General features: G+C 42.4%; 1 protein-coding gene across 1 annotated transcript in view; it reads right to left on the bottom strand.

Moving 5' to 3' along the window:
- Positions 1 to 2,140: 2,140 nt before the first annotated feature.
- Positions 2,141 to 12,705, bottom strand: part of LOC143293618 (U5 small nuclear ribonucleoprotein 200 kDa helicase-like) — a 55,316-nt gene continuing 44,751 nt past the window's right edge. Inside the window, exons 36-46 of the mRNA XM_076604706.1 lie at positions 12,091 to 12,164; positions 11,369 to 11,445; positions 10,369 to 10,516; positions 9,319 to 9,395; positions 8,310 to 8,397; positions 7,550 to 7,671; positions 6,835 to 6,978; positions 5,263 to 5,439; positions 4,559 to 4,719; positions 4,039 to 4,120; positions 2,141 to 3,185 (exon numbers count right to left, since the gene is read on the bottom strand). Coding sequence (XP_076460821.1) covers positions 2,934 to 3,185; positions 4,039 to 4,120; positions 4,559 to 4,719; positions 5,263 to 5,439; positions 6,835 to 6,978; positions 7,550 to 7,671; positions 8,310 to 8,397; positions 9,319 to 9,395; positions 10,369 to 10,516; positions 11,369 to 11,445; positions 12,091 to 12,164 — 1,402 coding nt within the window. The 3' untranslated portion in view covers positions 2,141 to 2,933. The remainder of the gene's footprint in view (positions 3,186 to 4,038; positions 4,121 to 4,558; positions 4,720 to 5,262; positions 5,440 to 6,834; positions 6,979 to 7,549; positions 7,672 to 8,309; positions 8,398 to 9,318; positions 9,396 to 10,368; positions 10,517 to 11,368; positions 11,446 to 12,090; positions 12,165 to 12,705) is intronic.

Raw genomic sequence — 12,705 nt, 5'->3', positions numbered from 1 at the left:
TTCTGAGCTGGTAATCCTCCCCCCACACCCCTACCCCCATCCCCTGTGTGTGTGTGTGTGTGTGTGTTCTGGTTGCTGAATGAAAGACAGACCTCAAGGCCTGACAAAGCGCGTTGGGTTACGCAACTGGTCAGGCGCAGATGTGGTGTTGCGTATAAGGATTTGTCCGAACGCAGTGACGCCTCTTTGAGTAACTGAACTTAACTGAAACAAAGACCATGAATAAGAAATGGTCCGGGAGGGGCGTGGGGGGTTGTAAGCTTCAGCATGTATGTATGCATGTAAGTGAAGGTGTGTTTGTGTGTGTGCGTATATACGTGTGTGTGTGTGTGTGTGTGTGTGTGTGTGCGTGCGCGCGTGCGTATGTGTGTGTGTGTGTGCGTATGTGTATTTATTGTTGGATGGAATAAAGACCATGACAGAGAAGAGGACGTAGAGGGGCAGGAAATTGTTTGTTTTCGCATGTACATGTGCATGTATACAGCACTTGTGCATGTATGAGTGAGGGTGTGTTTGCGTGTATATCTGCGTGTATGTGTCACTCTGTGTGTGTGTGTGTGTGCACGCGCAAATGTGTGTTATCTTATGTGTGAAGTTGTTCATACTAGAAGCAGTCGTGTCCATTTAGCCAAGGACGTCTGTTTAGACGGTTTAATTATCACCTGTGACGGTTTTGTGTGGTTGTGTAAGGATGCTGTCTCATTATCACCTGTGACGGTTGTATGGGGGTTGGATGCTATTTGTCACTTGTGATGGTTGTGTGTGGTGGCGATATGTATGGTCTTGTTATCAGATGTGATGCTTTCTCGTTATCACCTGTCTGTTATGTGTGGTAGTAGTGGGACAGCTGCTATGGTCATGAGTGGTAGTGAAGGATAATGTCCAGTTCATGGTGGTGGATTATCATTTAGTTGTGTGATAGTTGTGGAAAACTGTCATCACATGTGACGGTTGTTTGGTGAAAGTGGGAAACTGACTCACTACCACAATGACATTGTGTGTGGAAATGGTGGGATATTTTGGTCAAGTTATCATTGTGGCAGGTGTGATGTTAAGGAATTACCTGTGTGTGTGTGTGTGTGTGTTGGGTGTGCGTGTGTAGGTTATCCTGTATTCACTGTAACAGTGACTTATTTGGCCCTGTATTTGCCCATTCCATTTTAAGGTAAACTTTCCTTATGACTGCCACCAGAAAATGAGTCTGATGAGTGTACTCCTGAGGTTTTTTGGGTGGTTTAAGGAAACTTGTCTCCATTTTCATTGTTGCACCTGCACTCCCTTCTCTTGCTCAGAAGAAAGAGTACAGGAGTTTCATTGAAATCATCATAAATTACTGATCCATTTGCACAATTCCAAGTTGTTTCTTGGAGGTAGAAAATATTGAAACCACATGATGGTTTTTCAGTGGTTGAGATTCTCTTCTTGGCACAGCAGCAGTTCCTTGCACAGCTTCTATGGCACTTTTCTTGTCATTCAGTTACCAAAGCATGTTCTTTTACCATCTCTTTTGCTGCCCCGTTTCAGTTTGGGAGAGCTGCAGTTATTGTATTGTACTGAATTACTTTCTGTCACAATCAATTTCTCTGTGTGAAATTCCAGCTGCCCTCCCCAGAAAGATGCTTTCACAGTGTAAAATCAGCCTTTTTTCCTTTCTTTTTAAAATTTAAAAAATTTTTATTTCTGTCCATGAGTGATTTTTTTTTTTTTTTTTTTAATTTTTTTTTTACTATCAACGCAGATTTTTTCCACAATTTTCTACAGAATTTTGCCAGGGACAACTCTTTTGTTGCAGTGGGTTCTTTTATGTGTGCTAAGAGAATGCTGCACAAGGACCCTGTTTTATCATTTTATCCAAAAAATTAGCCCCCAGACCACCACTCAAGGTCCAGCGGAGAGGGGAGTAAAATCAGCATATGCTACTCAAACCTGTGGATATTCACTTCCTATTTGGGTACATTAACACAAGGCCACCGCTCCACACAGTATATCTTGCGCCCTGAACTTAAAGATCCCATGTTGCCAGTTTCCTTGTGCAAGCATGATGAACTGAAATAAGCACTGTGCATCTCCCATGACCTTTCAGACAGAACTCCTTGAATACATCATCTTTTTCTCACATTCCCACTGCAGTACAAATACCGACAGTGGTCCACAAAATTTATTCAAAACAAATCCCAATGACACTTTTCCAAGACCATGGATGGTAATAAATGAAACTTCACTGATAATTTTATTGACAAACACATCAACATCATAAGAACAATTGACAGCAAACAAAAACATCCAAATAATGTTTGCACACACTTAAAAGGTTTCTTGCAAAGTATTTTGAACTCAACATTCACATCCTCCCTCAAATCCCATCCAACTCTGTAAACAAAAGGAAAAAAACACAAAAAAAAACAGGAAAAAAAAAAAAAAAAAAAGCAGTCCATGATTAAACTTACTACACTTACAATATCATTTTATGTACAGTCTGAATCTCTCTAGAACACAATGTGTCATCTGACACAGTTTCAGGTTGTGTAAAATTCCATGAAATATTGGAACTGTGTGTGAAGAAGTGTTCAGGTAAGTCATATACTTTTTTAATCATACCAAAATGCTGCACAGTCCACTATGCTTTGCACAATATGTCACAAAGGACACCAGTCTGTCTCAATGAGCTGCCACTGAAATCTACTTCAACAGCTTTTCTCTTCAGTTTTGGAACAGCATTTCACAACAACAACAAAACAACTAAACTCTCTCTGAACTTAACACAGTCTGCAGATTTTAGTGAGGGACTGTTCTTCAATCATTAATGAACAGTGGTGCTGGGAAAAAAAGAAGAAAAAAGCTTCATCTGAATGGTGAACGATGAACAGACACTGTTCCAGAACTGCCCTTCCCTCCTCAGTCTGAATGAACGGTTTCTTCATTCTTTCCCTGGCTCAGTTGCTTTCACTGCCAGACTCGTCGGAGCTCTCCCCACCTTCCTTGACGTCAATGTTAATCTTGTACTCCTGGTCACAGCCCATGTAGGAGTCGCTCATGAAGTAGACGGTGTAGGTGTGGCGGCCCACCGAGGGGGCCAGAAAGTCCAGCTTCACCTTGGCTTTCTGCTGCAGCGTCAGACGCTTGATCGACAGCAGGGAGTTGTTCTTGGAGTCACCAATCACCACCCACCACCCTTCCTCGCGTTTCTGTCACACAGACACACACACAAAGAAATTAGAACAGAATTCATACACAAAATTCAAAAATACCTTCCCAATATTATTAAACCCAGTCAGCTAATACTGGAAAACAAACTTGTGGGAATGTTGGGAAAATTTGTCAGTAGCTGCTGCCAAAAACGCCATAGCATATTGGAGTGATTCAATATATTGTCCTATATTCATTCACTATCAGTTTGTTTTGCTTTTTGTGTGTGGTACATATAACTTTGCATGCGTGTCTTATAAACCTTGTTAAGGTTTAATTGACATTAAAATCGATTCTGATTCTGATTCACACACATCCAACCACTTGACACATCTCAAAGCCACACCAGACTTATCAACAACAGGTGGCAAAGTATGCACTGCGTGACTCTTAAAAATAACTACAGATACAGAAATCCAGCAATGTAATTTTAATGAAATGCAACACTGGCATCATCTGGAATCGACAACAAGAACCTGAAACTAGAATCTTGAAGTCAAAAAGGCAACTGGTTCTGTGAAAGCTTCAGACATGCCAAATATAAAATATACATTACTAAATATTTAAATGCCACCATCCAAAGTCTTTTTGGAAACAATAAGTTGAACAGAATTCCCATTCACCTGAACAGACTGAACACATTCTTTTGTTATCAACTTGCTGAACAGACTACTTCACGCAAAAGAATGGGCACAGCAATGGAGGAAAGAATGGCCATTTTCTCAGGAAGAAAAGACTGCACTGAATTGAAGAGGACAGAACTTAGGTATTATCCCAGCAATACACAAGACAAAACTAATTATTGAGTGATGACTGAATTAAGATGTGTGTAAAACTGCTGAGACAACTGACCTGTGGGAAGAAGGGGGCGATGACAGGGCCTGTCACCTCATCCTCTCTCTCCAGGGTCACCACCACGTTCACTGTGGACCCACTGAAACACCAACATGGCAAAACATCAGAACATGTACACCAGGCTACACACAGAGATCAAATATGAAAGAGAGTGTAAGTGAAAAATAGAGGAGTGAATGGAGGGGGCACGAATTGCAAGGAAGCAGATCTGAGAGCATGTGTTCATGTAAGTTTGTACATGCACACATCCCTCTCTCTCTCCCCATGTGTGTGTGTGCGTGGTGTGCGCGCATGTGTGTGTGTGTGTGTGTGTGTGTCTGCCTGCCTCTCCATCTGTGTCTATGTGTCTGTGTCTGCATTCATGTGTGTGTGTCTGTCTGTGTCTGTATGCAAACAGGAGAGAAAGCCAGACAAATATATATATGTTCACACACATGAGACAGAAAGTGACACAGATGATCCCTCCGACCCGACCAGCACCAATCCCCTGTCAGACCCAACACACCAGGACTCTCACCTGCGGATGTTTTCCTTCTCCTGCACCTCATAGGTGAGCTCGATGTTGGGGTAGCGGTTGCAGAACCTGGCCACATCGGCCATCTGGGCCTCTGTCAGCTGCAGCAGCTCGTTGCGCTCATCATCCTCCATCTCCATGATGTCGAAGATCGTCTCCAGGCTCTGGAAAAGGGAAAGGCTTCTCGTTCATTGATTCATTCATGTCCGACAGGCGCAACAGCCAAGCAGTTAAAGTGTTGGACTTTCAATCTGAGGGTCCCCAGGTTCAAATCTCAGTAATGGCGCCTGGTGGGTATAAAGGGTGGAGATTTTTTCCAATCTCCCAGGTCAACATATGTGCAGACCTGTTTGTGCCTGAACCCCCTGTGTGTGTATATGCAAGAAGAAGATCAAATACGCATATCAAAGATCCTGTAATCCATGTCAGTGTTCAGTGGGTTATGGAAACGAACATACCCAGCATGCATACCTCCGAAAATGGAGTATGGGGGCCTACATGGCGAGGTAAAAACGGTCATACATGTAAAAGTCCACTCGTGTACATATGAGTGAACGTGGGATTTGCAGCCCAAGAAACGAAGAAGAAGATTTCATGTCAAAGATTGTCTTCGGGATCTTTCTCTCACATAAACACACGCACACACACACACACATTCATACACAACACACGAACACACATGAACTTGGGACTGGACAGGAGTTCACCTTTTCCTGGCAGCGCTTGATGATGTCCTGTGAGAAGTGGGGCAGCTGCTTGAGGTAGGAGTCCTTGTTCCACAGGGCCTGCGTGGTCATCTGGGCCAGCTCCATGGCCGCCAGGGCCGGGCTCAACCACCCGTTGGAGCTCAGCACGTCCACACACGCCTGGATCAGCCGGATCGCCTGCAAACCACACAAGGGGGTTAGACAGGGGAAAGGCAGCAGCAGGTTGGTGTGCATCTTTTATTCATTTGGTTAGACAGGGGAAAGGCAACGGCAGGTTGGTGTACATCTTTTATTCATGTATTTACAAATGTGGAGTGTTGGCCTCAAAGTATCTCGTCTGCCTAGGATGAAGAGAGAATCTGAGCGCACTGGTTCGAATACCATTGGTGCCAGTATTTTCTCCTCCTCCACTGGACCTGGAGTGGTGGTCTTGACGCTTGTCATTTGGATGAGACAATAAACTGAGGTCTCATGTGCAGCATGCACTCAGCACAGGTAAAAGAACCCATGGAAACAAAAGGGCTCTCCCTGGCAAAATTCTGTTGCAAAATTAACTTCAATAGGAAAACAAAATTACAGGCAGAAAAAAATGCAAAAGAAAAAAAAAGGGTTGCAGTCAGTGTAGTGACGCACTCTCCCAGTGAAGAGCAACCTGAATTTCACACAGAGAAATCTGTAGTGACAAAAAGAGTAATACAATAAAATACAATGCAATATCGCTGTTGGTTACAGTCCAGATGACCTGACCGCAAAGAGCCATATCAGGACTGAAATCACTGTCAATATACAACCTGTACAACCTTTTTTTTTCATTAATCCTTATCAAAACATCTAGAAAATAAAGTTTCGCATGAATAGTCAAATTCATGAAACTAAACCTAGAACATCTTTCTGACACTGACCATTCCGTTAATTTTTTTTTTCCAGAGTACTTATAATAATATAACACAAACATAATTATACATAATATACACAATTTTTCAAATAACAGGTATACCAAACCAAAACATGCCAGAAGGCAACTCGCACATACTATTCCCAGGCACACACACAAAAAGAATACAGCAGAGTGCCCAAATATCAAGTGCAAAAAAATACGAAAAATATTCCACGATTTATAGAATGAATGTAGGTGACTGAACCAGCAAGCAGAAAAGAGATGACAGAAACAAGGAAAAAGCCAGAAATGAAGAGTGATAAGAAAGAGGAAATTTGTAGCACAAAATTTCCTGAAGGTAAGGAAACTATTTATATTGAAAAGGACCCTGGTGTCCCAGTGGGGGGATGGGATGGGGCACTTTGATGGCTTGTATGACTCATTCTTTACAAGATGTGACCACGAATATTCCACAGCTTGGACACAAGAATGATGTCAACAGTTACTGTCTCTCTCTTTATTGTCCTGACACAGCACGGGAGCTAGGGCAGGGGTAAGCAGAGAGAGTAATCTGCTGAGATCAAGTACACATATGCATGCACTTGTGAATGCATCAATGCATACAAACAAACAAAGCACACACACACACACACACACACACACAACCTTCTTCCCAACACACCCACACTGCTGACCTTGCTGAGGATCTCCTCAGTGTCAGACTGGAGTTCTGCAGACAGCTGCATGCGGGACAGGTGTGCCTGCAGCAGCAGGTTGGTCTTGGTGTGCGGGTCGTTGAACTTGGGGGCCGCCTGCTTGTTCAGCAGCCTGCCTGCCAGCTGAAAACAGTCAACAGTGTTTGGTCAGTCTGCGGTGTTCAGTCAGCAGTGTTCGATCCGTCAGCAGAGTTAAGTGAGTGCATGTTATGTGTGTGCTCGTATATGTGTGCATGCATGTGTGTCTGCATGTGTGTGCCTGCCTGTGTGGGTCTTTGAGAGTGTGTGTCTGCCTGGGTGAGTCTAAATGTATGTGTGCATGCTTGCTTGCTTTTAGAAGGACATGGATTTACTCTGAGTAGAGAGAGAGAGAGAAGATGAACATATTGTTTCATTTTACCCCACTCTTTCAACAGTGTGTGTTGGCATGTGTGCGAATGGAGGGAAGAAAGGGAGAGATGAGACTGGAGGCCCTGGCAAAAGTGAAAACAATTAGACTGAAACAGGCAGAAAGACACACAACATAGAAACAAACACAGATTCAGAGAGTCTGGCAGGGTGAACGAAAGTGAAAAAAAACACTGAGAGGTTCAGGTAGACAAAAAAAGTTAGTGAAGAGCAGAGTGACAGGCAAGGCAACACAAAGAGAAGAGGGAAGCACACTTTGTTTTGTTTTTCTCTCAAAGAGATGTACCTGTCTGAGAATGTCCGTCTCCCCATGCCTGATGGGCAAGTCTTTGTACTCTGCCGCGTTGGCCACAATCTCCAGCAGTCCCTTGATTTTCGTTTTGTTGTTGAGTGACATGCTGAACAACTCTGTCAACACACATCACATCATGTCACAGACATAACCATCACCACACTTTTCAAGACATATCAACAACATTTCAAAAAAAAAATTTTTTTTCAAAGAACACAGCTCACGAAACTCTATAAAATACAAACACATTCACAGCATATTCAAATCTCGCTACAAACATGCATCCTAGCATAAGGTTCCTTATGTATACACTGATCAGAAAGGAGAGAAGCAGCAATAAGCGGGGAGAGAAGGCTCTGACCCTATCAAGATGGCCTCAAAAAAGACAAAAACACACAAGACGACTTTCATGAACACAGGTACCACTATTTCAACATTTTCACAGCTATGGGAAGGCATTAATCGCAACAACCTCCTTCCATCCTCCTCCATTTAATGGACTACATAGAATTACCAGCTGCTGTTGAACAGCACTTAAATCAAGAACAAACAACTGGAACTGTGAGCAGTTTGGGTTCAATACCCAACAGGAATTCAAATGATTAGTGTATGTGTGCATTGTTGTTTTTTTGTTGTTGTTGCTTTGTTGTTTTTTTTATAATGACTAGCTGCTACTCAGTCCATATTTAAAGACGAAAATAGACTAAAAAAAAAAGAAAAAGAAAAAAGAAGTGTATATTGTAGGTGTACAGACCGATGGTGGTGTAGTTGATGTAGTAGTAGGCAGCGATCATGCCCAGGTTGAGAGGGGCCACATCCATGTCATCCTCAACACTGATACACTGCAACAAATCACCCACAGTGAACACCTCACCGTCATACAGTCACAGCCAGTATTCCATGGATCGACAGACACTCTCCACACTGATACACTGCCACAAATCCCCCATAGTAAATACCTCACTGTCATACAGTCACAACCAGTATTCCACGGATCAACAGACACTTTCCACACTGATACACTGCCACAAATCCCCCATAGTAAATACCTCACTGTCATACAGTCACAACCAGTATTCCATGGATCGACAGACACTCTCCACACTGATACACTGCAACAAATCCCTTACAGTTAACACCTCACTGTCATACATTCACCAGTCACAACCAGTATTCCATGGATGAACAGACACTCTCCACACTGACACACTGTGACAAATCCCCTGAAGTTAACACCTTACAGTCTTACATTCACCAGTCACAGCCAGTATTCCATGGATGAACAGACACTCTCCACACTGACACACTGTGACAAATCCCCTGAAGTTAACACCTTACAGTCTTACATTCACCAGTCACAGCCAGTATTCCATGGATCAACAGACACTCTCCACACTGACACACAAGGAAGGTTCTAGGAAACAGCTTCAGCTTTCTGAACAAAATGTCTTGCTTTGTATGACTCTTATCAGATAAAACATATCACTTACAGCTTTAAAAATCTTATTCTGCTGCAAAAAATGTATATAGTGTTTACAAACATCACATCCAATTCAGCTTTTATACATTAATAAAACAAGAAAAGAATATTTAACATCTATAAATTCAGCAAAGCAAGTTGATCAAATTCCTCAGATGTTGACACAAAGAAATCGAACAATCCTCTCCAAAATTGCTGGTGAATCAGTTTCCTCCATTATCTGGTCAATCAACCAATCATTGACAACAATCCTGTTGATGCTTCCCTTCCGCCCTGTTCCTACCTTGGACTGTTCCAGGTCATTGATGGTGTTCTCCACCAGTTCCGACAGGTGGTCAGACAGGTGTCGATGGGAAACACCTGGACAAAACACCACCATGGTTTGATGAACTGCTACTAACTGCTACAACACCACAACAGAAGATCAAAACATGGCAAGCTGACAACAGGCATGGGAAAAAAAAAAAAGCGGAGAAACAGTGTTGCTTAATGTCTGTCTGAATTTCAAGGTTAAAAAAAAGAAAAGAAAAAAGAAAGAAACTCATCTCCTGTGGAATCTGTTGTACTAATTCTTACAACACTTTCTGTGTAAGATATGTTTCTTTCATTTGCTGCCATTGACAATGTCCTCTTTTTTTCTTCTTCTTAATATCAACAATAGTTAGGATTTTTCAGAGAAACTGTTCTTGAAAATAAAAGGATGAAAGATTCAGTCTAGTCTAAGGCAAAAGACCAGACCCACTGAGTTGTTTAGAGGGCCAGGAGTAGAGGGCCCAGAGTGTCAGCGAATCGATTGCGATCGCGCCTTAATTTTAGCACGATTCCCCAATCGAGCTACATAATTATGTGACCTGGTTGGAAACATAATTTGACCACAAACAAGAACGCCAGAGAATCAACAGACAGACAGAAAATACGAAAAAACTTAGCCGTATGAAGAGCACAGGTACAGGAGTCATGATGGCTGCCGGAAAAAGAGGGCGATAACCAGCGGGACAAAGGGGAGGTTACCTACTTCCGGGAGGTTATCGGCCGTAGTTTCGTCTGCTCCGCATAGGCGGATAGTAGTTTGCACAGGACAGGAATGTCAGACCCCTGCCGGAGTCTGCACTAGTTGGGTCACGGTTAAGTATGTGTAATTAAAAAAGAAATCAACTATCAAAGAGAAGATGACAACAACATACCAAATTTGGTGTGGAGAAAGACTGACATTTTTCAGAAGTGACTTCAGTGAGTGAGAAGTGTGGAACATTCAAGAAGAAGACTGGGGAGTGAGAGAAAGAATCACAGACAAGCATGTAAAAGAATCGCACGTGAGTGAGAGAACAATCACCTTGCAGGTTGTAGTAGTTGGGGTTCTGGGTCATGCGGCGGTAGAGGAAGGTCCAGGTGAGGTAGTCGACAGCATCCTGCTTGTTCTCGATGGTCTTGGTGACAATCTCTGCGCTGAAGTGGTCATGCAGGCAGTGGTCCAGGTGACTCTGACAGCACACAGCAACACCATCGTATAAGGTAATCCTCAGGTAGTCCATGATTCACGTATCGAATATACATCCACATTACAATACCACCACAGGTCAGTGCATCCACATTACGATAATACCACCAGACATGGTCATTCTCAGTTCTGCACTCCATAAACATCCACATTACAGTATCACAACACGTGTCAGTACATGATTCACATACACATATCTGCATTAGAACAATAACAAACCAAAAGTCAATACATGATTCACAATGTATACACAACCACATTACAACACATTTCCATGATTCACGCTGTATACACATCGACATTACAAGAACACACAAGTCAGTCCATGATTCACACTGTAAACACATCCACATTACAACAACACCATGACATGTCAGTCCATGATTCACAATGTATACACATCCACATTACAACAATACCACCACATGTCAGTCCATGATTCACAATGTATACACATCCACATTACAACAATACCACCACATGTTAGTCCATGATTCACAATGTATACACATAGACATTACAACAATACCACCACATGTCAGTCCATGATTCAAATTATATACACACCAACATTACAACAATACCACCACGTGTTAGTCCATGATTCACATTATATACACACCCACATTACGACAATACCATCACACATATCAGTCCATGACTCAAACTGTATATAAACCAACACTACAACACTATCAGCATACACATCCACATATGCATCCTCATTTCTTGACAAAACAACTTTCCCCCTGCCCATCACCCCGGCATCTTCTAGTGACTGAGTCTCGTTCTGACAGAGGATAGAAACAGAACCACAACACAGGGTGCTGCTTACCTCAACAGGCAGGGGCTCGAACAGGAATTTCTTGAAGAATTCTTTCTTGGAACTCTGGCACATGATCACCGCTTTGCCTGGGAATGGAAAAAAGACAAATGACACAACTGACCCTTACACTGGAAAGAACAAAACACTGAATCATTAAACCTCCAAATAAAAGCAACCAGTAATGTGTTGGAGACAAAACTTCTTTTACATAATCAGTAAGATGAGATAGATTAAAACAGCAAGCAACACATCATTTGCAATAATCCCATTCAGCACTCTTCATGAAAGTGACCAAGGCCTGGTTATCAGACCAAACTTTAATGTCTCTTTTAGGCGATGAGAATCAACCTGAACTCTTCTCTTTTCTGATGGCCAATGTCCAGTGTCTCAAGCACTCACAAACTTCAGGCAATAGAAACATCACCACTGAGCTTCCACATAAGACCACACAAAAAATGACAGCCAGGGTTTTTAATGAATCTGGGTCACTTATCACCTGTAAAACTGAAGATCACATGGACACTCTCTCCCATCCCCCGTCACTGTCAATTAAGAGGGGTGCATTGTCGAGTTTGAGGATCAGTCATAAATCTCTTGATATAACAGGAATATTGTGAATAATGAATAATCAATCATAGGAAGTGATCCCAGAACTGACAATTATCAATATACTGGACTGAAAACTGTGGAATTTTCTGGAAAGCCAAGGGAGATTAACACACAAAACCTACCCTCTTGGTCATGCAGAGGTCTGTTAGCTCGTCCTATCATCTGCAGCACGTCAGTCACAGGGTAGTCTTCATACCTGCACAAAATACACAGCAGTGTGAATGAACCACACCCACAATGAGGCATGCAAATGACACAAAGAAGCACACGCATCACTTACAGTTTCAATTTCTGTTTTCTCAGTCTCACAATATACCATCAGTTCCATATACACTACATGCCCACTGTGTCCCAGGATCATACCTTGCATGAATCAAAAACAGAGGTAATCAGGCCGAGAATATACAAGAAAGAGCATAGCAGCAGCCATGAGCCTGCACCTAAACCCATTGCTATAACACACTGTAAGCGCTAGAGTCTATGTACAGCTGATTAATAATCTGACATACTGGCTCCATTTTCATTTGAATCCAGGCTACACACACCAGGCTCTACACATTACTGATTTCTACAAGTTAGAAAAGTCACTTTCTTCTTTCATCTCACTACTTCAAGCAATATACTTACACACGAGGACAAGCAATATACTTACACACGAGGACAATCAAAACACAATTAAAGCATGCACAAGCATACACAAACACTATTCTGCAGCATATCTCCCTCTCTCATGTACT

Source organism: Babylonia areolata, chromosome 19 (genome assembly GCF_041734735.1).
Source record: "Babylonia areolata isolate BAREFJ2019XMU chromosome 19, ASM4173473v1, whole genome shotgun sequence".
Classification (NCBI taxonomy): domain Eukaryota; kingdom Metazoa; phylum Mollusca; class Gastropoda; order Neogastropoda; family Buccinidae; genus Babylonia; species Babylonia areolata.
The sequence above is the reverse complement of the archived record's forward strand: the minus strand, read 5'-3'. Positions and strand labels throughout refer to the sequence as shown.